The sequence below is a fragment of the Aspergillus tanneri genome (genome assembly GCF_003426965.1).
Source record: "Aspergillus tanneri strain NIH1004 chromosome Unknown AapTan_8_pilon_pilon_pilon, whole genome shotgun sequence".
NCBI lineage: Eukaryota > Fungi > Ascomycota > Eurotiomycetes > Eurotiales > Aspergillaceae > Aspergillus > Aspergillus tanneri.
The window spans coordinates 1,205,299-1,227,942 of record NW_022984635.1 but is presented as its reverse complement, the minus strand read 5'-3'; the positions used below and the strand labels follow the sequence as shown (position 1 = coordinate 1,227,942).

Below are 22,644 nucleotides of genomic sequence, written 5' to 3'. Positions count from 1 at the left end.
CTTCGATCCTGTCCGGGCAGACACAACCCCTGCGGCCGACATTAGCTGTTTCTTTCTCCTGGGTAATTTCTGAGTAGATATTTAGGCAAAGAGTTAAAGATGCGCGACGGCGGGCTGGGAAGACTGCAGAAGAGAATGAGGCGATTCGGTGACACGGTAGGCTCAGTCGCGGCGTTCCGTTGGCTTCTTTGTGGTTTTTGCGCTGGTCTTCCCACTCCCAGGGCGCTAACCGCTCACAGTTGAACCCAGACGATGCGTATCTCAGCTGTTAGTGACTCATAATTGATCCCCTCTAGATTAGGAGTTCAAAGAGAGGAGATCTGACTAGCTCGGAGCGTACAGACCACGATGTTCGACGTACGTGACGCTGCCCCCGTGTATTTCGATGGGATTGAAACAGGCCTGACCTTCCTTGTAGTGACGAGAGAGGATATGCAGTCTCTCAAAAATGACTGGCTCACAGATAATGTGTGTTTAATCGCAATGTATGATAGACCTCCAGAGCTAACCTCATTGCAGGTTATCTCCTTTTGGGAGGAGTAAGTCCACAGACGCAGTATTCCATGCCCTTAAGTTGAAGCTGATTTCTCCAGATATCTAGAACGCGAATTCCTCGTACAGTATAAATCATCCAACATCGTTCTCTTGCGACCCAGCATGTCCTTTATGATCCTACAAACGCCGAATCCTCACTCGTTGCGCGAGGCTTTGCCGGACTTCTCGCGCACGACGCACGTCTTCCTTCCTATCAATGACTGTCGCAATGTGACCGAAGCGGAGGGCGGCACTCACTGGTCACTGTTACTCATTTCCATTGTGGACGGAATCGCCTTCCACTACGACTCACTTCCCCCCGGGAATGTGTGGGAGGCTCGAGAAGTGACCCAGAAATTCGGTGCCCTTCTGAACCGACCTATCCGGTTCATCCATCTGGATGATTCTCCTACCCAGGAGAATGGGAGCGACTGCGGCGTTTTCGTCTGTCTGAGCATGCGACATCTCTTACTCAAACGACTTCTGACAGCCAATGCCAGCGAAAAGATCAGTATGAGTCTCGGTGGGAAGAAAGTAGATGCCCGCGCGGGCAGGAAGGAAATAGCCAAGATTATCAATGGCTTCAGAAAAGAGGGAGAGCGGCGTAGATCGTATGTTAGCACAGTTTACCTCTTGTCTTCCGCATAATCAAGTCTACTAACAACTACGGTACGACAGAGCCAGTCTAAGTCCGTTAGGAAAGAAATCGCGAAGTCCCCCGCGGATTGATTAACTGTTCACGAAAACATACCAGGTCTGGATGATCCTGTCGTTTACATCTGGTGTACGGAGAGAGACCGCCGATGGATGCATACTCAAGAAAAGGTCGGTATTTAGGGGATATGACAGGATATGGATTTTTTTTGGACGCATGGAATCCTCTTCTGTCTACCATTTTTATGTGTCAGTCACCGATGGCGACGACTGCATGATTTGCATTTCTGTCCAAACAGCACGTGACCTTTGCATTTAGCATTGATAATCTCACTGTCGTATTCTTAGATTCTATAATTAGGGGGATCTTGATTAGGTGTTGATTTGCACATATTTGGAGGGTATCATGGGGACGTTGAATGATATACTATAATCTTGTGTTTGGAATTCTCCAGTCTTTACCGCAGCAGGCGAATTGATCGTAAGTATGGTAGTTTGCTAACTCGATACAGCTACATCCGGCCGTGATTATATATGCTTTCTGTTATTGGCGAGAGATATGCTACTAAAGGTTCGTGCTAAATAGCAAGTTGTCATAGGGATCATGTGGGAGGCGTGGAGTGCATGATTTATTCTGCAGGGACAAATGCCGAGCGGGAGCTAAAGTTAGTCTCCTGCTATAAATATCTTTTCCATATCGGTCCGATATCAAGTAGTGTTTCTGTTTTCAAGATGTTTCTTCTTCCTATCTTGCTTTGAGAGGCATGAGATGGTTACAGTTGGACAACTCTGTATATATAGATCATGTCCCTCCAGGTAGACAAACTATATATCTATAAAATACCAAGGCCAACTCGAGCCTTCTTTCAGTCAGTATTCACTACCATGTGCACGCATAAAAGTACTCTTCTTCGGTCCAGGGAAACAACTGGCTCGAGTCGAGCTGGCCAGTCGTTTCTCATGGCAGGTGCTAGTGACTCGCTGCTGGAGGTTACTGTAACAACGACCCAGTTGTATATACTTTTCTTTCTTTTCTTGTCCCTCTCTTCTTTTCTTCTCTTCAATACCGTTTGCTCATTTGATGCGAGTATCGTGACTTTCACGCATACGTTTTTCAAGCTCCTTTGGCGTTTAGCATTCCTACTGCTCCCCTACTGCTTCCCTGCTGCGTTCTTGCTGTCCCCTGTTTCTCTTCTTTCCGTATACCTCCATACCTCTTCTTTCCCGTCTCCTTTTTTGACCAGGATACCAGATGGCTCGTCTGTGTATTCTTGAGCCGCCTTTTATTGCGGGTCGGGCTGCCCTGTTCACGGCACAGCCTGTCTTTCGTTCCTTTCCCCGGCGTGTCGTGTACCGTGCGAACTCCACTTCGCGCCCTTTGTTTTTGCCAGTGTAGCCTCCGCGAGCTGGCGTTCGTTCCTTTGCTGAGTTGCGAAAGGCTCACGTCTCCCAACTCGGTCGGTAAGTTTGCCTTCCACTCGTTCTGCTGTTCCCCGGCCTGTCCCAACTAGCACTCGAACAGGTCCTCCACCCAAGGGCAACCTTTCCAGTCTTGAGATAAGAAGGGCAGCTCGACAGGTCCGCTCCCGACCTTGGGCGCAACCCAAGTCGACGAGTGCCAACGAGTCCCGCGTGGACCATCTGTCGGCACCCTGTACAGCCCTCCCCCCAAAGCGCATGGCGATTCCAGCTACGTTTCGTAGAGACCACGGTGGTCCGCGTATCACGCTGGATTGTGCGGCAAGAGTACGTCTTCAGAGGCGTGCCTTTATGGTTTGGACACCTCCAAGGATGGAGTGCCACACCCCTTCCCGAGCCGAACGAGGAGGACGAAGATCAGATGTTACTCATTGGGTTCCGACTCCTATATCATGCTTATTTCGACCCATGCCGAGGAGCCTTGTGCCGGTGACGATGGCTGTTCATGGAACACCCTGGCGTGCATCCAGGCACAGTTACTTGGTTCAGGCCTCCCATGGTCTTCAAGGCCAGGATCAAGCAACGTGAGATGATCACGGAACAGGGCAATTTCACTCTGTGAGATCGTCATTACTCCATTCCCTTTTCCTTCGTTGACCGTTGCCCACGCTCCTTATATTCACGTAGCCCGTTGACATTCATGTCTTCCACTCCTTTGCACACGTTCATTCTTTTTCTGTTTCTGTTTCTGGCTCTGGTCTTCATTGAAGGTCATCTAGGATCTGCTAATGGGCTTTAGATCGACCTGGCGTAATGTCCTGCTGTGGTATTGGTGGTACAGTTGTCCCAATAGAAAGGTACGGCTGGTAATATCTCGTTCGTTCCAATATATCAGTATTCTAAGAGTACACAGAGGGCATCCAGGTCTAGCAGTTCCCAAATACGGGGTAATGGACGCACACCTGTCCGCAGGAACTAAGTCGAAGTCCCTTGCCTGGAGCGCTGGAACCCGACGACACCGAACTGTTGGATCAACTGACAGAGATGGGGGTATGCTTCATTCTTTTTCTTTTTCTTTTCCTATTCTGGATCTAGATGCTAATGCTCATCAGATGGTGTGAGTCTGTCCTCCGAACGATGTTTGATGACGTTCGATTCCTCAATACCCTCGCAACGCCCTGATCACAGTTGTTCTCCCAGTCAGCCACGTTGGATCAACCGGACGGAGTTGGGGGTGAGTTTCTTAGATTCTTCCTGTTGGGTGATGTAAACACAACATTTACACAGACTGACACTGGCCAGATGGATGGTGGGCCCCTCCTAAATCACTCAGTGAGAGATGAAAACAATACAAACTAAAGAAGATAAGTCCTCCTAACGGCCGGAAACGATCTGGTTGGCCGTGAGCTAAGAACAGCGGTAGAAGTAGAAAGAATGAACTCGCAGGTCGAAGCCAAGAAACGGCGGTGGTCCGTGCCGGGCGTCGGTTCAGCCCTAATTGAGATCCAGAGCAGAGATATCAACAAGAGTCGGGACCTACAGGATAGAGGATTTGTCTAGTGTGTTGAGGAATCAGGGGTTGTGTGGGTTTTTAAGTTGGAGTTGGATTATGTCTGTCCCTTGTTTCGAGCAGTGCTGCTAAATATACTTATCCTTCAACTCAACCCCCCAGACTGGTCGCGCAATAACAAAACCACTAGCAGAAATCCCCTTTTTTATAGCAATCAAGATGGAATTGCTACCTTTCCAATCAGTCAGTATGATTGGGTGGTTACGATAGACTAGAATATCGTCCTATCCCTAATTCGATTTCAAGAACACCTATTTAGTTCATTTTATTATCTTTATTATTTATCCAGCACTAAAGGAGCATATATTGGTCTCACTATGTAATTAGCTACCATATACAGACGATGCAGTGGACCGCCGCTGTAGCGACTCAGTGCCAGCTTAAGAGGCCACAGAGCAATCCATGATAGAACAGGTTAGCCAACCGAACTTCTACTGATGGCGAGGTGTCGTTGGGCGCTGGAACCAGGGTCCTTGCACCCACCGGGTGGGAGTCGACAGAGGACAAAAAAGTCCGAGCGGTGAAGAGGAGTGGCGAGGAAAATATGTAAAAATGAAAATCGGTTGGGAATGGATTATAGAGAGATAAAACAAACCCAAGCTATAGATTAAAGGCAGCTTCGTATCATATAGCCCGGAAGCGAGGTAAAAAGGAAAGATGACGCCCACGAACACCAGCCATGTTGAAGACACAATATGCAAAGACAGCAGAACGGTGTTCAGACAGAGTAGTGGTTCCAGACTGAAAACTGCTAGCGACACCGAGAGGAAGAATGTCACATGAGATATACCAACACGCTGACAGCCAAAGAAGTCTATAAGTAGAGTAACAAATCTGCAAACCGAAGATGCGCAACAACTAAGTGGAACCAATTGCTGGATATATCAAGGAGGCCAGGCACGATACCGGCTGGAAAATCGGTCCAGGTCACTAACCACATATATTCGACGTAGAGCACCGGGCGATGCTCTCTTCTGGCCAAAGGCTATCACGGACCATAATGTAGTGGAGTCCAAGGAAAATTAAAAGACAAAATCGAGTCTGGGCCGACGCGAGGAAAGCTACGGCGGTGTTGGCGTTTGCTGAACTTCCGGTTGCTCGGGACGGCGTTTCTCATGCGTGCGCATATACATTCCGTCTGACTGAGTATGAGGCGAGAGGTCGATCGGGCGATTAGCCGCAGTCCGGGGCGCTTGCTGCTGTTGCTGTGCAACGATCTCTCGAGCGTAGAATTCCACCAGCATTGTTCCATACGCCTCCAGTTCCTCAACAGGAATGGATAAGCGGAAATCGTTCAACAACAGAAATTGGAGTTCAAGATGGTTGAGTTCAACCAATGGAAGCCCTCCAACCTACGAAACCGAATTAGCCAGGGGTGAGAAAGATTGCGAAACAGAACACGAGCGATGATAGGTTTACCTTTGCATATCGAGAATTGGTGTAAAAAACGTCAGAGAAAAATTTACTGGCACAAGTCACGCCTGCGATGACTAGCCTATGAATGTTAAAACTATCAACAACGAAAAAATGGGAGAGGTGATCATATTCTTCCTGGGGACGCAAGGACGGCGATATAGACGACGGAGATGTGGGATCCTGCGCTCGCATGCCAGTAGACGATGGAGGCGTCACTATAGGTGAAGCGTGCGGAGCTTGTGTCGCCGCGCCCTCAGACGATGTTGGCCTGGCGGTTGGATCGGATCGCACCGAAGCCGCCGGGTCCCAGCCACGTTCGAGGCTCTCCAGCTGACCCTGGTTGACAATTTCGGTCATGCGGTCGAAGTATACTAATAGACTGAGAAACACTTCATAGGTCGTAGGACAATACTTGTGGATTCGAGTTAAATAGCTAAGGATGCTGATACTGGGAACGTTTTTGCCATGGAATGCGAGCACGCTTGTGGCCTGCGGGCTCAGACTGGCGGTACCATCGGGCGGAGGGATATGGCGATGAACCTGTTCGTGATGCATATCATTTGTGGTGGTGATCTTGGTAAGAAGCCCAGCAACCATTTCGATGATATCCGTGACCGGCATGGAACTAATCTCGTACTGGCGCTCCTGAACCCATTGTCCCGGCACCCGACCCCCCTGCGACTGGGCTAAGAATTCTTCGCTGGCGAAGCTCTGGATATGGGACAGATCACGGACTTTGATACGACTCGGAGAGTTCGCCTCCGACCCGCCCAAAGAGCGCAGTGACTGGAAGGTCGGCCTCAACCGGGGAGAGGCGGGGGATGAGTGAGACTCTGGATGCGAACCGGAGATGGGCAAGGGAGCCGTTTGGCTGGTGTTTCCGACAAGCTGCGACGCATTGGAGGCGGACGATCTCATTGAGGGGGGCTGAGCCGATGTCGAGCCCGGAGTGGCAGAAGAGGCCCGAGTGGAAGACTGAGAGCTGAGATAAGAAGGTCGACTTACGTAGGATGGCACATCCTGCGGCAGGTGGGAGGGGAGGCGAGCGGACGTTGACGGCGGGGCTGTAGACGAAGTGGGGGTGGTAGTGGACGAGGCGGACCTTGAGCTGCCGGCTTCCAGGTTCGACGATGGACGAGGAGCGTGGCGAGAAGAAGGTCGATAGCCTGATTCCGAGGGAGTGATGGCGCCTCCCAACATGGTGTAGGAACTATCAAGATGATCCGATCGATTAAGGGCGACGGATCCCATGGCACGAGGGAGCCACGGAGAAACACGCGATGTTTGATCTAACGCCACAGAGTAGGGGAGGTACGTTAGCGATCACAGCGCCCGTTTCGTGGAGGCATGTGAGATGAGGGGTCATTGGAGATAATGAGAATCATCCAGGCAGACACAGGAAGGAGTGATAGAGATATAGGGAGGGGAGAATCCACGCGTGTCAATGAATAGAAAGGCAGAGCGACCGATCGTGACGGGGCAAAAAGAAGAAAAAATAAAAAAATTAAGACAAAGAAAACAAAACAAAAATGGGCGAGGAACGATACAATCAAATAAACAGTGGATCAATAACCCAACGAAGAAGCGAGTCTGGACCTACGATGATCGCGAGAGAGGCTGGAACGCTTTTGGGGGGGACACGCAGTGAACCCAACCCAGGCTGAAGTGGGAAGGGAATCACAGGTGATAAACAGGACCGGAAGGGTCCATTGCGTTGAATCGAAGGGAGGCGGAAGGAGGGGGAAATCAACAAGACGTCTAATTGTAGGACGTTGACAAAGCGTGGAGACGAGGTAGAGGATAGGAAGAGAGGCGAGATGATGATGATGATGACGGTGATGATGATGGAAGAGAAGGGCAGCAAAGAATCCAAAAATCTGGAAGTTCAAACCAAAGCATACATCGATTTCAATCGATTAATCGATCAAGCGGGAATGACCTCAGGATCCACCACGAGAGAGTCAACCCGTCAACTCGGCCTCGAAGACTCTTTTCATATGGATTTGGGTAGGTGATTATTTATTTATTCCTTTGTAGAGCTGTCTTATTTCATTTTATTTTAATATTATGTGTATGGTTATTTTTTATTGATTTTGTGTTGATGTTTGGGCGCCACGATAGATGATACAATTGATGCTGGAAGGGCGGTGCACCAATTTGCTTTCGGTGACCAACCTTAACCTACAGGAATTCAATTGTCCCTTCCATCTCAATCTTCCCCCGAAAGATTCCAAGCATTTGCTTCGCTATTCAATAATAAAATCCACCAGGGGGAACTAAGCCCAAGGAAATGGACGAATGGTGGCTCCCCAGCCACCCAGGTGTGTATGCCTGAAGCACCATTGGGTGGACGGTTACTCTCTGCATCTCAAATCAATTCAACTCATCCAAGATGGCTGAAAGAATGACCTACGACTACGGCCTGATAGCGACAGATACGTCTAGTCGACTGCTCCCGAAAGTAAAGAAAATGGCAAAAGAAAAGATGTATATACGTCTCTTTTCAGCTCGTATGATCTTTCCTCTTTCTCCACCTCTCAATCTCTTGTCCTAGATATATTTTTTGACAGAATCTTATGCTGTATGCCTGTGTACGGCGAATTTTACCGGGAGAGATAAGTCGCTAACCATCAATCCAGACGAGAATGAACAGCTCAAAGGAATCGGAAATTGAAAAAAAAAGAAAGACTAAGATCATCATCCCGTATGCCATACACAAATCATTTGGTCACCCCCGGGCCAGTGTAGTCTGTATCTGGCAGATAAAGGTGTCTCACCGCTCCCTTGGCTGTCAGCACTACCAGGCGGATTACACCTCCCGAGCTACCATCCCATTTGATCGCCTCCCGCAACGCTGCTCGGACAAAGTTGATCCCTTCTTCCTCCGTCATATTCTCCCTCCAATGCGCATCGCAGTAGCCGTAGATATAGGTCGAGCCTGACCCACCAATGGAATAAGCTTGTTTGTGTAGGGATCCGCCCAAAGGTATCGAGTACACTTGACCACCGTGTCGGGGGTCATATCCCGCAATGATGATTCCCGCGCTGCCATAAGTCGTGTTAGCTGGGATGTCCTTCGCCAGGGTGGTGGGGGGACCTACCTCAGCATATCCTTGTTTTCATAACACAGCTCCTGGAACAGTGACGCAGCAACTTGAGTGCTCGGAGCTTCGTTGTTGACAATAGAGTACATGTTGAGGTGGTAGGAGACGATGTCTGCTACGGCCTGAGTATCTGCAGCTGATCCGGACCGGCAGCACCAAATGGTATCATGTACCTGCGTCAGTTTGTCCGTAACTCGATTGGCAATATAAGCACCGGTCGTCGTTCGGCTGTCGGCGCCTAGAATAACGCCATCCTTGAAGTTGATTGCCATGCTGGGTTTCATCAACACAACTAAAATTGTTTCCACGGAGATCGAGCAACTCACATTGAGGTACCTAGGCTGTATGGATGGAGTGGTTAGTATATATGATCCTGACGTTCAGCGCAGCTCTGGGTCACAAAACTTACTTGACCTCACCGCTCTTGAGGTGGTTCATGTCCACATGAATGCCATCTATAGCCCGGGGGTCAGCCAGTTCACCGGTATATCAGTTAAGTTTTGACGAATAATTGCCTAACCTTCTCCGAGCATCCCTGTGACGCCGTGACCAACCATTGTGACTACTATGTAAGTGACTGGCTCGGAAGGAGGTGGACGATTTCGTTTTGCACCACGTGCTAGTTTTCACCGCAGAGAATAAAAATCTGATTCACCGAGAGGGACTTGAACCCGATAAAGTCGAGGTTGCAGCGGATTGAATGGGAACGTGACGAGCTTTGTGGGAGGGAGAGGTAGATTTCTGGATGATAGTACCTAATAATGTAGTTGTTTTGACGGAGCTCTCAAGGCAGGCCAACACGTTACGTTGACAGCTGGAACTGATTCCGTCGGGCGGTGAGGATACACCGCCGTCCCATTGGCCCAGCACCCCGCAAGAACAGGACCTGAACAACTTCCCGATCGCTGCGACAAGCCAGTCGAGGTATTAATGCTCTTGCGCTGTATCGATCTTCCTAGGCACCAGCTAGTACATATTCCCCTGCGTGGGAGTGACTGGCAACTGGCAAAGCTCTTCCTGGAGACTCTTTTTATCTTGTGTCTCTTAACGATTGCACCCCCCGGTTGATCCCAGACTTGAATTTCTCCCTTATTTCCCTCACTTATCAGCCCATACTATAGGCACTATACCGTCACTATAATGTCCGAGTCTCCGCCACCCCCACCGTCTTGGAGTATCACCAGCATGACCAACAATGCAGTTCAGTTCCTGCGACTGCCAGTATTGGCATCTTCTGGGTTAGCAGTAGTCGCGAGTGGACTGTTGTATTTCAAGCAAAAGTTAGTGTTCCCCCTACGAACAATGGAGATACCTACTGTCTTACCTACGTGATTCTCCTGAGACTGTACTGAGCACTGACCAAACCTCCAGTGAGCTGATCTATCCTCGCAACGTCCCTGTCGATGCACGCTCCAATGTTCCCAAGCCCCCCCAGTTCGGTATTACCGACTACGAGGATCTCCAGATCCCGACGCCAGACGGGGAGTCGTTACATGCCATCCTCCTCCACCCTCCAAACAAGCGCGCTGCCAGAAACATTACTGTGTTGATGTTCCACGGCAATGCAGGCAACATTGGTCACCGTCTTCCTATTGCCAAACTTATGCAGGACGTTCTGGGCTGCCATGTGTTAATGCTTGAGTACCGAGGCTACGGACTGTCCACCGGTACCCCGGACGAAGCAGGGTTGAAACTGGATGCGCAGACAGGACTTGACTATATTAGGCAGCGAGCAGAGACCCGTGACACCAAAATTGTTGTCTATGGCCAAAGTCTTGGAGGCGCCGTGGCGATCAATCTGGCCGCGGAGAACCAAGATACGGGCGATATTAAAGGTTTGATTCTCGAAAATACGTTCTTGAGCATTCGCAAGCTGATCCCTGCGTACGTACCCTTCTCTCTCTTTGGATATGCTGAGCCGCTGGGGCTATCATCCCATTTCGCATAGACTGATATCAGTCTAGGGTCTTCCCTCCTGCACGTTATCTTGCTCGCTTCTGTCACCAATACTGGATGAGTGAGGATATTTTGCCCAAGATAAACCGGATCCCGATCCTCTTTCTAAGTGGGCTCAAGGATGAAATAGTACCGTGAGTGTTCTTCTTGAAGCATTGCCAATATGGCCTATATTTCATGCTTGGCTTAACGTGTGAAATTTCATAGACCATCCAATATGACGCAGCTCTTTGCCATTTGCAACACTAGTCGCAAAGTTTGGCGAACTCTTCCCAACGGTGGGCATAATGATAGCGTTGCTGAGCCAGGCTACTTTGAGCACATCCACTCGTTCGTCATGGAGGAAGTTGTCGGAGAAGATTATTGAGTTCTTAGCCATAACTCTCTACGCAGGCTTGCACTTCCCGCACATTTGTGGAATTGATAGCCTTGTGTTTCCCAGCAACACCGGTTTTGGATGCCTCCGAGGTTCTCTACTATTTTTCCCAACAAAGAAGCTGTTTTCGCACAGCTAGACGCATGAAGATGGACTGCGTACTTGAAGCAGCCACAGCTTTCCAGCATTAATGCTCTATACGGGCTATGATTTACTTTTGTCATGTGCGCATATACCCTAATGCATGTGTTCTTCCTACCACCATCCTCCCCCTTTTTGATACGCTTTTCCCTTTGATCTACTCTGTATTCCAGGCAGACAGAAAAATGCTCTTGGATTTGCATTACTGTATCAATATTGGCCCTGGGTCAGTGACACATTTCTGACCTCTTCCCCAATATTTCTCTGGATGTTATTTTGTTTCTTCGTGGATATTTAACAGGTGATTTTCGCTGTGGTTATGAGCTGGCGTACAGCGGGGTCTTTCAAGTGCCCGAATTAAGTGCATTCATCTATGTTTCATTGGAGATGATCCGATCAAACTTTGGGTTGTTCATAAATAGCGGCTATACTGAGCAACGACTGGTCGCATACACATAATGATTCAAAGGTGATTTCGTTTAGAATTTTCATCTAAACAAGCCGTGCGCATAGATGCACTCATTGACCGCGAAAAAAATTGGATATCTACACTGAGTGTACTTGGGCCTCTCTGGCCAACATCCTAGTACGCTACTGTGCCTTCTGAAGGGCCGAAGGTAATCGTACCATCCAGCTGGTTCAAGCACGACCATTGTCGAGCCCCAAGTGTATAATTAAGCATTCGTAAACTATCTATTGGTACATGGAATCTTGCTTCTCCCTAGAACAGCATAAATTCAAAGAGTATTAACACACGAAGTATGACGACAACCGTACCAGGCTAGAGCTTCTCTGCTTCTCCTAGCAAGTCCTCGATTTTGAAGTTCTGCACATCTCCCTTTGTGAACATGCGTAGTAGTTCGCCCTTCCGTCCATTGGCTTGGCCGCCGAAATCGAAGAACCGCTGGACGCAACTAGCCAGCCAGGTAGCATCGGTGGTGGAGACGCCGGAGTCGGGCATCACCTGGCCAAGCATAAGCACGAGACCCTTTTCATCCGCGAGATCCAGATGGTGTGTGATAGTGGTGTGTGGTTGCGCATAGGCCCCGTGCAGCTGATAGGCAGCGAGGTGGGTGAAAATGATTGTCGAGGTGTGGGAGCTAGCCAACGGCCCCGAGGGGACTTCCGAAGAGGATGCAGACGCGGGAGGATGAAATCCCCATTGAAGGAAATGGATATCGGCGCCGGCATCATTGGCTTCGGTATTCGTTTCCGGCGATTGAGATTCAATCTGCGTGCGAGGCAGGGGGAGGACGAACTGGGGGTTCTGACGAGCGGCGGCAGCAATGCGCAGATATGTTTCTACGGGGATACAGGCGCAGATGGAGTTGGGGTTTGAAGCATGACGGAGGCGCCAGATGGCTTCGATTTCTTTTGGCGGGAGCGCGAGGGTCTTCTCCACATTGATATAAGAGCTGAGGGGTTTGATACCGGTGGAATTGGCGGTTCTGGCTGCGGCTTTAGCCTGCATCGATGGCGGCGGCGGGGGAGCAGGAGGAACTGCTGAACGTGCTGGAGAGGGCGACGATTCGGGTGTGATGGGGGTTGCTGCTTTGTGCCGGAGGTCGTCGATCTTTTCTTTGTAGGCTTCCTTCAGGGAATCGATATTCTCGTGGCCTTCCCTATATCAGCTGTGTTAGCAATCTGTTTATTTATCCAGCCATATTCAGTTAAAGTCACCATGGATACTTACTGCTGCGCTTTCTGGTTCAGCTTGGACCGATATCTATCCAATACTTGTTGGGAATCGTGGTGCGTGGCGAGGAAGCGCACATCGTGCACCTGGGCCCACCGTTTTTGTTGAGGCCGCACAGATGGGGTCCTCGTCCGGAGTAGAGACTGCAACGCTGACAGCCTCAAAGACGCCATTTTCGTAGCCAGGGGAAGAGTTGCAGAGAACTGATAGAGTGGAAGATCGAAGTCAAGAAAAGCGACTTGATAGGCCCGCGAGATTACATAATCTTATCTTAGTCAGCACCAGCTAGTCTGGTCTATTTTGATCTAATTTTACCATAATACTTTGTACTCTTCGTAGGCAAAAGATGACGGATTGTCGCAGGTAAGAAGCAGGAAGTGCTGATCTAAATTGTCTAAGCAGATCATCTTTGGATTTGCTCTTTTGTCAGTGCATGTCTTCTGGCCTTTACTATATTTATTTCAGTGAAAGATAGAGAGCAACATGGAGTTATACTACATAGACAAAAAGGGTGATTCCTTGATTTGGGCAAACACAGAAGGATGTTTCAGCGATTAACTTATTTCTATTTATAAAGGTTGGATCCACAAGAACTAAGAGAAAGAGTGCAGCATCTAGACTCTTATCGAGGACTCGAAACACTAGCCTTGTGCTAACTACATTTGGACAAGTTATGCCTTTGAGGTATACTTGAGCCAAGAAGTACACAGTACAAGGGACCCGATAATGGAATATTGCATAGGTAGGAAATGCTTAGTACATGTCCTGCATTTCTCCTTTTAATAAGCAAAAATATTAGAGAATGAAGTGTAGATTTCACAACTACTAGCCAACTAACTAGGAATGCATAAATGACTAAGCATGTTTTATGCTCTCCTTGTGGGCCGATCCCAAAAACAAGAACGGTATCATGCAAGGTGTTGTTCATGTTGTTCCCTGGGCTTTGAGGTTGGCACTCTCCTCCATCGGACCATCATTTTTCTATTGCTTCTCTGTAAATAACACGACACTTTATTCCCATAAGCAATTCCTTTAATGTTTCTGGGTTGGCTCATATCGTTCACTTGACGACCTTCTGCAGTGGCTACTATCGAAATTGACGACAGAGCATTCCCCTATATTCCCACTCGCCATGGCGAATCGTCAGATTACCCGACGTATACTGATAGGCGCCGCCATTGCGACAGTCCTCCTTGTCTTCTTCCATATTCGGCCTCAGGCTCCTTCGAGTCGCATTGTCCGCGCTCCGAGTCATTTACAGACTCCAACTGATGTTACGCAAGGAGAGGTCATTATGCCACGACTAGGAAATGATACCGCAAAGTATGCTAGAATTCACCCTAATGGCCTCTCTGCTTTATCCTTTACTAGTTCTGACTCCTGGTTGTTTTTAGAGCAGAACTGGGTCGTGCGACTTGGAAGTACTTCCATACCATGCTGGCGCGGTATCCAGAAAAACCGACGAAAGAACAGCAGGAAACTTTGCGTACATACATCTACCTATTTGCCCAACTATACCCATGGTATATCTTCGTTATGCTTGACATTTCACATCTCCCGAAAGTTGGCTAACCCTGTTCTAGTGGCGAATGCGCAACGCACTTCCAAGGACACCTAGCCAAATATCCACCGCAAGTCTCGTCTAGGAATGCAGCTGCTGGCTGGGGTTGTTTTATGCATAACGAGGTAAATGCAATGCTCGAGAAGCCCGAGTTTGACTGCAATAAGATCGGCGATTTTTACGACTGTGGCTGCGCAGATGACGGGACACCAGGCAATGGGAAGGATGGCCTCCGGAGTGGGAATCAAGACACCTCTCGAGAAATTGCTGATGTCAATGATGTTGTTCTGCCTGTCTAGCTAGATATTCCAGGTGCCGTCAGTTACCCCCCTTGCATCGCCCCGCACTTCATTATCTTGTAATCCTGTACTGGGATACTACCAGATGATTTAGAAGCACACGGCATTGAATATACTTTTTGTCCATTTCCCGATTTTGACCTATGCAGCTATTCTGGGCCTTTTTTTTTTTATTTTTTTTATTTTTTTTTAAAAAAACCCCCTCCCTATTATACCCTAATTATTGTTTACCAGCGCGGGCTCGCTAAGTTCTCTACCGGAGCGGGATTTTGTACATTAGCATGTGCTTGCATATGTCTCCTGCCACTTGGACTTTATATCAATGGCAATCATTTAATCCATGCTCTGTACCTAAATGACGGGAACAAACACTTCTTCGTCCTACAAATAGTTCCTGGGAAGACATGAAAAGCCCTTCCTTGTTGACGTACAAGACGAGCGTTGTGTGGTGGGACCTAGAAGCTTTCGGCTATTTCTTGACCATCTGATGGGAGGGAAGGTCTGATGGCTGCACCCGATATGCAGTTGCGCGCATGACTGCATGGAGCACCTTTCTGTGACTGGAGCGGCTGACCAGCAGTCAAGGTGGGTTGTGTCTTTCCCGCCACTGATGAAAGACATCTTCCTACCAACATTTACCCTCATACATTGTGATCGTGTTTTGGTATGTATACAGGCCTGGTCGTTAGGTAAGCCCAGATAGTAAGCAAGCTGCTAGAAGCCCCCAGGAGCATTGGATTCTGAAATCATCCCGCATCATAGATGAAACATCCCGAAACTCCTCGTATACTAGAGGCCAACCCTGAGAAGAGGAGCCGCTGAGGTTTCGCCTATGCGCAATAATTGCGATCTATGGAAAAAAGATTAATAACTACTAGGCGCCCAACGAGTCCATATACGCACCGAGCGGTACAGTGCAGTTATTAATATCTTCCTGGCGCCTCAACTCGTGTCCAAAAAAAGTGCGTTATCGTCAATCAGATCGCATCGCCCCCTCCACAAGCGCTACACTAACCGAAACACTGGGGAATGCTGGTTGGTTGATTGAATGCTCGCCATCCTCTTTGGCTGAACGGCGGGGAGTCTCCTGACGAGGCCCTGCTGACTGTTTCGGAGGATAGGCGCCACAACCTCCCTTAGAACTTCAAGATCAACAGATCATCCTTGTCTGATGCATGGACTTCCCGGTTCTCCCTGACCGCAATGTTTGTTTCGGAGGTGCTCAGGCCGATTACCTAGGAGGCGAGCCGTCCTGGGGAAAAGTGAAACTAGGCATTTTGGGAAAGGGAGAGGGATTACTTCATGTATATACAGACAGGGCCCTGTGGGGGTCTTCGCATCGAATGTGGGATGTTTTCCTTTGTCGTCTTGCGGTGATAAAAACAAACCATTCTGTTATTGTTTGACATTGGATTCTTTATCTTTGCGGGGGTGTTTGGATGCCTGATAAGCGAGGCACTCAGGTCATCTTTGTCCAAAAGAGGAATAGTACATCCTCTGTTGTTGCTTAATTTTTTTTTTTTTTTGTTAATTTTTTGAAAGAAAATCATTGAGTTTGGACGCGTCGGAAAATCTACCAGAGAAAGAACGCTGAGCAACATCAATAGCGACCAAAGCCAGGAGAAAAGCACTCGTTAAGTGCTGCCCCCCTAGACTGTCTCATTTTCGTGAGAACTCTCCTATTCGATCTTCTGTTGACTATCCTACTGTTTGTTTTGCGACTAAGAAGGGGTCCCGCTGCGACTTTGGTCCTAAGCTTTATTTTATCTATAACAAATAGTTTTGATAGACTGACTAAATCTGGGGATCTACTTTTTTTTATATAGTTTTGTTTTAAATTTGTTTGTTTATTCCCCCTCTTTACTATCGAGACAACCCCTCCGATAATCGCGCAGACTCCTGAGTTGATTGTATCGCGGGGTCAAGATGGTCTCGTTCTCATGCGAAGTGAGTCGGAACTGTCTTTTTATTGTTTTAGCCTGGAACCTATGGAGATCAAGATACGGCAGTACGGAAGACCGCTGACTAGCTTTTGATTTCTAGGCGTGTGGTGACATTCTCACCAAGAAGAAGCTCGATCCTCACCGTAACCAATGTCGCGGCGCATCCTTTACTTGCATTGATTGTATGGTGCACTTCCAAGGCACTCAATATAGATCGCACACGGTACGCTTATACTCTTCTACTGACTCATAATTCTATGTGTTTGGTGTCCGATCGCCTTCGCAGCGCAGTCAAGTGTTGTTTGTTCCCTCTGCGACAGTATACACGTTGAGCTACTATGTTAGCAATTTGCTCTATGAGGGTTTCCTGTACAGTAGAATGCGATTTATCTGAAATTTGCTCGAATCATTGGTGCTGACTCGATTCCTTCAGTCATGTATGACCGAGGCGCAAAAATACCAGGGCGCCCTTTATAAAGAAAAACCAAGCAAGAATCAGCGCAAGGGGAACCAGAAGCAGAACCAGAATCTGAACGCCAACAGTCACAGAGCTCCCTACGTTGAGGATGTGCCTGATGTCGATAATCCCAAAGCGAAAGCCAACGCCCCTCCCCCTGCTCCTACTCCTCCACCTGTCGGCGCTGTGAAGCCATCCAGTAATGCGACGAAGGTAAACAACGACAAACAGGTCAATGTCTTTGACTTCCTGGTTACTGAGAATACTCCAAATGCGTCTAAAGTCTCTATTGCTGCGCCCAAGGAACAGATGCAGATGGTGGAGCATGCGCCTTCCGTGTTTGAACCCAGCAAGGCGCTAGCTCACCTGGACACCGAGATTGAAGATGAGAACAAGTCCTACGATGTGGCGTACGAGGAGAATGGATTTTCGTATGGCACCGGACCGATTCCTCCATCCGTTTACCCGAACAAAGCACCCAATGTTTCCATGGAGTTCATGACACCGGCTCCCAAGAAGAAGAAGGATCGGTCGCGAGCTGCGAATGGACAGGGCAGCGCCACCACCAGTGACAAAAAGCGGAAGCGACGCACTGAGGATCACGATATGGAGGATGTGGATACCCCCATGATGGATGCTCCATCGAGTGTTGTCAATAACCCGCCTACACCGATGTTGAACCACTCTGGACTCACTGGTGGCCTGAATCGGATGCTTCGGTCTCCATCCCTGGATGAGGACTATGACCACACTCAACGGCGGTATCAAGATCCCTCATCTCCGATTAAGCGAACGCGTCGGGATGAGAAGGATGAGACCGGCCTTGGAATCTCCATCAAGAATCGCGCGGAACGCCTTGTTTCGTCCATGTTTGGCGGTTCTTCTGTTTCCGCAGGTAGTGGAAGTGGCCACGAGCCCTCCGCGAAGGCACTGGTTCGCACACATCGGCGTAGCTCCTCGGATGACGGAAATAACAACCAGCTGGATATCCGTCGTTCCAAGAAGACACATCGTGTCCGAGACCCTTCGACTGGCCAGGTCATTTCGTCTGACCCTCGCAAGACCAAGCGCAAAAGCAGTGCCCAAACTAACCCGGATCGGCCATCGCGACGCCTCAAACAGATCGATTACCCCAACCCCTCTCAGCCGCAGTCCCCTCGCGGCCACGATGGACAAGTGGTAGTTTACCAGCAGCCAAACGTCCCCGACGAGTTGCAGCGAGAGATGGCTGCCCATTTCTTGTCACTGGTGACTAAGGGGCCAGAGAGCGGACGAGGATTCTCGGTGAACAAGGTGCTGAAGCGGTTCCATCGCGACTTTACGGATGAGTTTGACGGAGATCGGGGTCGCGATCAAGGGCGGAGCCGTGCGGATCGCGAACGGAGAGGGGACGATGAGAAGGATCTCTGGCGGACATTGCGACTGAAGCAGAACGATCGGGGAGAGGTGGTGGTCTTCTTTTAGTTGCTGGATGGTTTTTTTGATTTCATTCATTCATTTTTTTTTGGTTTTGCATAGCGATGTGCTTTGGTATTTTTTCTTTTCCCCCCCTTCTATAATTTGATACAACGTAATGATCAGGTCGAGTCAACCACCATCATCAAAGACTCCACTATGAGTAAGTGGGATGACTCCCAGTGAGTCATCGTAATTATTTTCCATTTTGGGCGATCGCTGAAGCACCCGAGAGCAGCCAATGACGGAGCTTCCGCCACTCCAGGAACAAACCGTCATTTCCTCACTTTTCGGCCCTCATTGCCTCTGGTGCTTTTCTACTCCGTCGGTCTGTCTCTTAAGATCTTTGCACTTTCCGGTTGAGGAGGGTAGGATCGTTGTACTCTCATCTGAGCAAGGTGATCAGCATTAATTTTCCCACCCTCGAATCTCCGCCATAACGCCAGTGGTTGAACGATCGTATGTGCCTATAGTTCAGCGCATGAGTACACTCGACGACACTCATCTTCGGCCCTCGAAACCCCCCGAGATCATGTCGGATGTCCCCGCGACTGCGACTGCTGCCGAAAATGCCCCCCGTTCCAGAGCTGCGAGACGCAGAGGCAGGGGCGGTGGCACTCGTGCCCCCCATCGACGTCCTCAGACCCAGGCCCACACTTCCACACAGATTGAAGGACCATCACCTGACGCGCAACCGAATGGTGAATTGACACCAGATCTATCCCAAGGCCCGTTCCATCTGCCAAGAGGACCGAGGGGAGGTAGGAGAGGAGCCCGTGGTGGAAGTGCCCGTCCAGAGACGAGTCGTCAACGTCAACGTCAACCGGCAAGAGGAAGGGGAGATGATAAATCAGCATCAAACACTGGCCGACGATTCGAGGGACGATTGACAAAATCTGAACAGACTTCCGGGGATGATGTGCCCAGTGGTGTAGACCACACAAAGGATGCAGAGCTAAGGGCTGTTGCGCCCGAGTTCGTCCCGGGAGGACAACCGGTCGCAAATAGGACGGACGAGTACTCTCAGTCTACTTCTGCGACTGGGAAAGGGAGAACGAAAGCGAAAGTGAAGAACCCGCAGCCTCAAGCACCAAAGGTTACTACGAAATCGGTAGCCCCCGACATCGCTACTCGTATACATGAAGACATTGCTCATAACCTCTACGAGTGTCCTATTTGCACCAGTGAACTGGGCAAGAGATCGCGTGTGTGGTCGTGTGATCTGTGCTGGACCGTTTTTCATTTAAGTTGCGTCAAGAAATGGTCCAAGAATGAAGGGTCGGCGGCCCAGGATGCTGCCCGTCGACAGGATGGCGGAGAAGCCAATGCTCCTCGGGCCTGGCGTTGCCCTGGCTGTAACCTTGCCCAAGAAGTGTTTCCCTCGACTTACACCTGCTGGTGCGAGAAGGAGGTTGACCCGCGCCCTCTTCCCGGCCTCCCTCCACATTCGTGCGGACAAACATGCGCGCGGCCTCGTAAAGGCTGCCCACATCGTTGTGATTCGACCTGCCATGCTGGGCCTTGCTTCCCGTGTTCTGCCATGGGTCCGACACAGGATTGCTTCTGCGGTAGGAATTCGTCGACTAAGCGTTGTCAAGACACCGACTACGAGAATGGATGGAGTTGTGGCGAGATCTGTGGGGATTTGCTGCCTTGCGGTGAGCATACTTGTCCCCGTCCATGCCATGAAGGGCTCTGCGGCACTTGCGAGGTGAGAGTGGAGTCCCGTTGTTACTGTGGAAAGGTTCAGACAGAAATGCTGTGCAGCTCCAAGGAGGAGGAGATGGGAAGTCAGAAGCTTCAAGATGGGCCCGACGGACAAGTGGAGAAATGGACTGGATGTTTCAGCTGTCAAGTCGAGTGCAATCGTCCTTTTGACTGTGGTGTTCATTTTTGCCAGAAGAGATGCCATCCCCAAGACGCACATCCAGCTCACTGTCCGAGATCGCCCGACGTAGTGCGCCATTGCCCCTGTGGGAAGACGCCGTTGACCGAAATCTCTGGATACTCCCCGCGGACTTCTTGCGAAGATTCCATTCCAAACTGCCGGAAATCCTGTGGGAAGATACTTCCATGCGGACATGCATGCGACCAGATCTGTCACACTGGTCCCTGCGGCACTTGCTTGCGCAAGGTTCCTATCCAGTGCCGCTGCGGGCGCAACTCGTTTATGACGGTGTGTCATCAGGGTACAATGGAACCTCCTCAGTGTTTCCGTATCTGCAAGGCAGGGTTGCATTGTGGACGCCACTCCTGTGGGGAGCGATGCTGTCCTGGCGAGCAAAAGGCAATTGAGCGTCAGGCGCTGCGGCGGAAGCTCAAATCTCATCTCCGTCCAAGTGATGAAGATGTGGAGGCCGAACATATCTGTACGCGGGTTTGTGGTCGTATGCTGAAATGCGGACGGCACACTTGTCCGGAAATCTGCCACAAAGGGCCGTGCAATACCTGCAGGGAGGCGATTTTCGAGGAGATCTCGTGTGACTGCGGTCGATCTACCTTGCATCCGCCCTTACCCTGCGGCACACAACCGCCGCCCTGCTCAGCTCCCTGTGAGCGCCCCAAGCCGTGCGGCCATCCCCAGACCCCCCACAATTGCCACATGGATGGGGATGCTTGCCCCAAGTGTCCCTATCTGACGGAGAAGGTGTGTTTGTGTCGTAAGCAGGTGTTGAAGAATCAGCCCTGTTGGCTCTCCGATGCACGATGCGGCCGAGTTTGCGGCGAGTCGCTTAGATGCGGCTCCCACTCGTGCCAGAAGAATTGCCATCGACCTGGTGACTGCGAGGATGCCTCAAAGCCCTGCCAACAGACATGCGGGAAGACGAAGACATTATGTGGCCACCAGTGTACTGAGCTTTGCCATGCTCCCTACCCATGCGCCGAGAAGACTCCGTGCTCGTCTACAGTCACAGTAACATGTGGCTGTGGACGACTTCGACAGGAGCGTCGCTGCAATGCAGCAAAGGCCGTAGCTTCGAAGGGGCAATTGCAGCAACCCCAAAGATTGCCATCATCGACACCGTTAGCATGTGATGACGAATGTGCCCGACTCGAGCGCAATCGCTCACTGGCATCTGCCTTGGGAGTCGAAATTGATCAGTCGACAACCGTCGCCCAGAACCTGACATCCTCGAACCTGCCTTACTCATCTGAAACACTTGATATGTATCTCCAGCTCTCATCCACATCTACTCTATCCACCCTACAGACATATGAGACCACGCTCCAGTCCCTAGCGGCCAGCACAACCCAACGATCTGTCCGATTCCAACCTGCAAAACCATCTCTTCGAGCGTTTGCCCATTCGCTGGCGTCGGACTGGGGATTCTCCAGCGAAAGTTTCGATCCCGAACCCCACCGTCATGTGTTCGTCTTGAAGCCGACAGGGTGGAATCCCGCACTTTTGGGCATGGGCCAAGGCACGGCGATTGGCATCGGTGGCATGAGTATAGGCGAATGCGTCAAGTTGCGCGAACGCCAACGTCTCAAGGAGCGCGAAGCACAACGCCAGGCTGCAGCTGAGGTTAAGGCCCAACGAGAAGCGGCCAGGGTACAGACCAACGCGACGAACGAAGGTGGTTGGGCTCAGGTTGCTGCCTCAAGACGAAGCAATGGGATGAGTAGTGCAAAAAGCACAATACCTACCCAAAGCCCAGGTCCCTTCTCCGGATCGACCATGTATTCCGCCCTAGCGGGTGACGATGGCAGCACCTGGAGGAGAGCCGAGTCCTCTCCGAAGAAGGAAAAATTAGTTCTCCGATCCGGCGTAGGTGCAGGAAAACAACTACGGAGCCAACCCATCACCACTCAGGTGGCCGATAATTGGGAGGAGGAGGAAGAGAAAGAAGAGCAGGAAGAACGTGCACGCGAGCAGAAGAAAGATCAAGACGATGATGACCAGGAGGATCAGGAAAGTGGTCAAGGACACGACCAGCAGCAGGAAAATACAAATATGCAAAACGAGACCGAGGCCCCAAAGGAGAGTTCAAATGAGGCCAAAACAGCCAATGAAGGAGTGATTCCTACTTCCCATTTCCTCGATGGCAGCATGACGGCCTAA

At 50.0% G+C, this 22,644-nt stretch overlaps 10 protein-coding genes across 10 annotated transcripts; 6 read left to right on the top strand and 4 right to left on the bottom strand.

Annotated features, from left to right (window-relative positions):
- Positions 1-348: 348 nt before the first annotated feature.
- ATNIH1004_011026 (Ulp1 protease family protein) lies at positions 349-1,267 on the top strand (the record flags this gene model as incomplete). The annotated part of the gene is made up of 4 exons (XM_033575592.1): positions 349-468; positions 520-539; positions 594-1,145; positions 1,213-1,267. 4 exons carry the CDS (start codon positions 349-351, stop codon positions 1,265-1,267), a joined length of 747 nt encoding a protein of 248 aa, XP_033421447.1.
- Positions 1,268-2,495: 1,228 nt separating this feature from the next.
- ATNIH1004_011025 (uncharacterized protein) lies at positions 2,496-2,867 on the bottom strand (the record flags this gene model as incomplete). The annotated part of the gene is made up of 1 exon (XM_033575591.1): positions 2,496-2,867. The coding sequence occupies one exon, from the start codon at positions 2,865-2,867 to the stop codon at positions 2,496-2,498; it is 372 nt and encodes a 123-aa protein (XP_033421446.1).
- A 2,371-nt stretch (positions 2,868-5,238) lies between these two features.
- On the bottom strand, positions 5,239-6,844 carry ATNIH1004_011024 (putative cyclin-dependent protein kinase complex component; the record flags this gene model as incomplete). Its single annotated transcript, XM_033575590.1, has 2 exons — positions 5,239-5,529; positions 5,597-6,844. The coding sequence occupies 2 exons, from the start codon at positions 6,842-6,844 to the stop codon at positions 5,239-5,241; spliced, it is 1,539 nt and encodes a 512-aa protein (XP_033421445.1).
- A 1,469-nt stretch (positions 6,845-8,313) lies between these two features.
- On the bottom strand, positions 8,314-9,254 carry pre3 (proteasome core particle subunit beta 1; the record flags this gene model as incomplete). The annotated part of the gene is made up of 5 exons (XM_033575589.1): positions 8,314-8,638; positions 8,695-8,970; positions 9,024-9,038; positions 9,107-9,152; positions 9,218-9,254. 5 exons carry the CDS (start codon positions 9,252-9,254, stop codon positions 8,314-8,316), a joined length of 699 nt encoding a protein of 232 aa, XP_033421444.1.
- Positions 9,255-9,837: 583 nt separating this feature from the next.
- On the top strand, positions 9,838-11,020 carry ATNIH1004_011022 (alpha/beta hydrolase; the record flags this gene model as incomplete). Its single annotated transcript, XM_033575588.1, has 4 exons — positions 9,838-9,977; positions 10,069-10,581; positions 10,662-10,787; positions 10,861-11,020. The coding sequence occupies 4 exons, from the start codon at positions 9,838-9,840 to the stop codon at positions 11,018-11,020; spliced, it is 939 nt and encodes a 312-aa protein (XP_033421443.1).
- A 931-nt stretch (positions 11,021-11,951) lies between these two features.
- On the bottom strand, positions 11,952-13,039 carry ATNIH1004_011021 (ATP11 family protein; the record flags this gene model as incomplete). The annotated part of the gene is made up of 2 exons (XM_033575587.1): positions 11,952-12,792; positions 12,864-13,039. 2 exons carry the CDS (start codon positions 13,037-13,039, stop codon positions 11,952-11,954), a joined length of 1,017 nt encoding a protein of 338 aa, XP_033421442.1.
- Positions 13,040-13,998: 959 nt separating this feature from the next.
- On the top strand, positions 13,999-14,726 carry ATNIH1004_011020 (flavin-linked sulfhydryl oxidase ERV2; the record flags this gene model as incomplete). The annotated part of the gene is made up of 3 exons (XM_033575586.1): positions 13,999-14,189; positions 14,261-14,389; positions 14,450-14,726. 3 exons carry the CDS (start codon positions 13,999-14,001, stop codon positions 14,724-14,726), a joined length of 597 nt encoding a protein of 198 aa, XP_033421441.1.
- Positions 14,727-16,652: 1,926 nt separating this feature from the next.
- Positions 16,653-18,590, top strand: ATNIH1004_011019 (LYAR-type C2HC zinc finger protein; the record flags this gene model as incomplete). The annotated part of the gene is made up of 3 exons (XM_033575585.1): positions 16,653-16,673; positions 16,770-16,892; positions 17,103-18,590. The coding sequence occupies 3 exons, from the start codon at positions 16,653-16,655 to the stop codon at positions 18,588-18,590; spliced, it is 1,632 nt and encodes a 543-aa protein (XP_033421440.1).
- A 150-nt stretch (positions 18,591-18,740) lies between these two features.
- FAP1_2 (FKBP12-associated protein) lies at positions 18,741-20,539 on the top strand (the record flags this gene model as incomplete). The annotated part of the gene is made up of 4 exons (XM_033575584.1): positions 18,741-18,744; positions 19,055-19,786; positions 19,830-20,292; positions 20,356-20,539. The coding sequence occupies 4 exons, from the start codon at positions 18,741-18,743 to the stop codon at positions 20,537-20,539; spliced, it is 1,383 nt and encodes a 460-aa protein (XP_033421439.1).
- Positions 20,540-21,183: 644 nt separating this feature from the next.
- On the top strand, positions 21,184-22,644 carry FAP1_1 (FKBP12-associated protein; the record flags this gene model as incomplete). The annotated part of the gene is made up of 2 exons (XM_033575583.1): positions 21,184-21,228; positions 21,526-22,644. The coding sequence occupies 2 exons, from the start codon at positions 21,184-21,186 to the stop codon at positions 22,642-22,644; spliced, it is 1,164 nt and encodes a 387-aa protein (XP_033421438.1).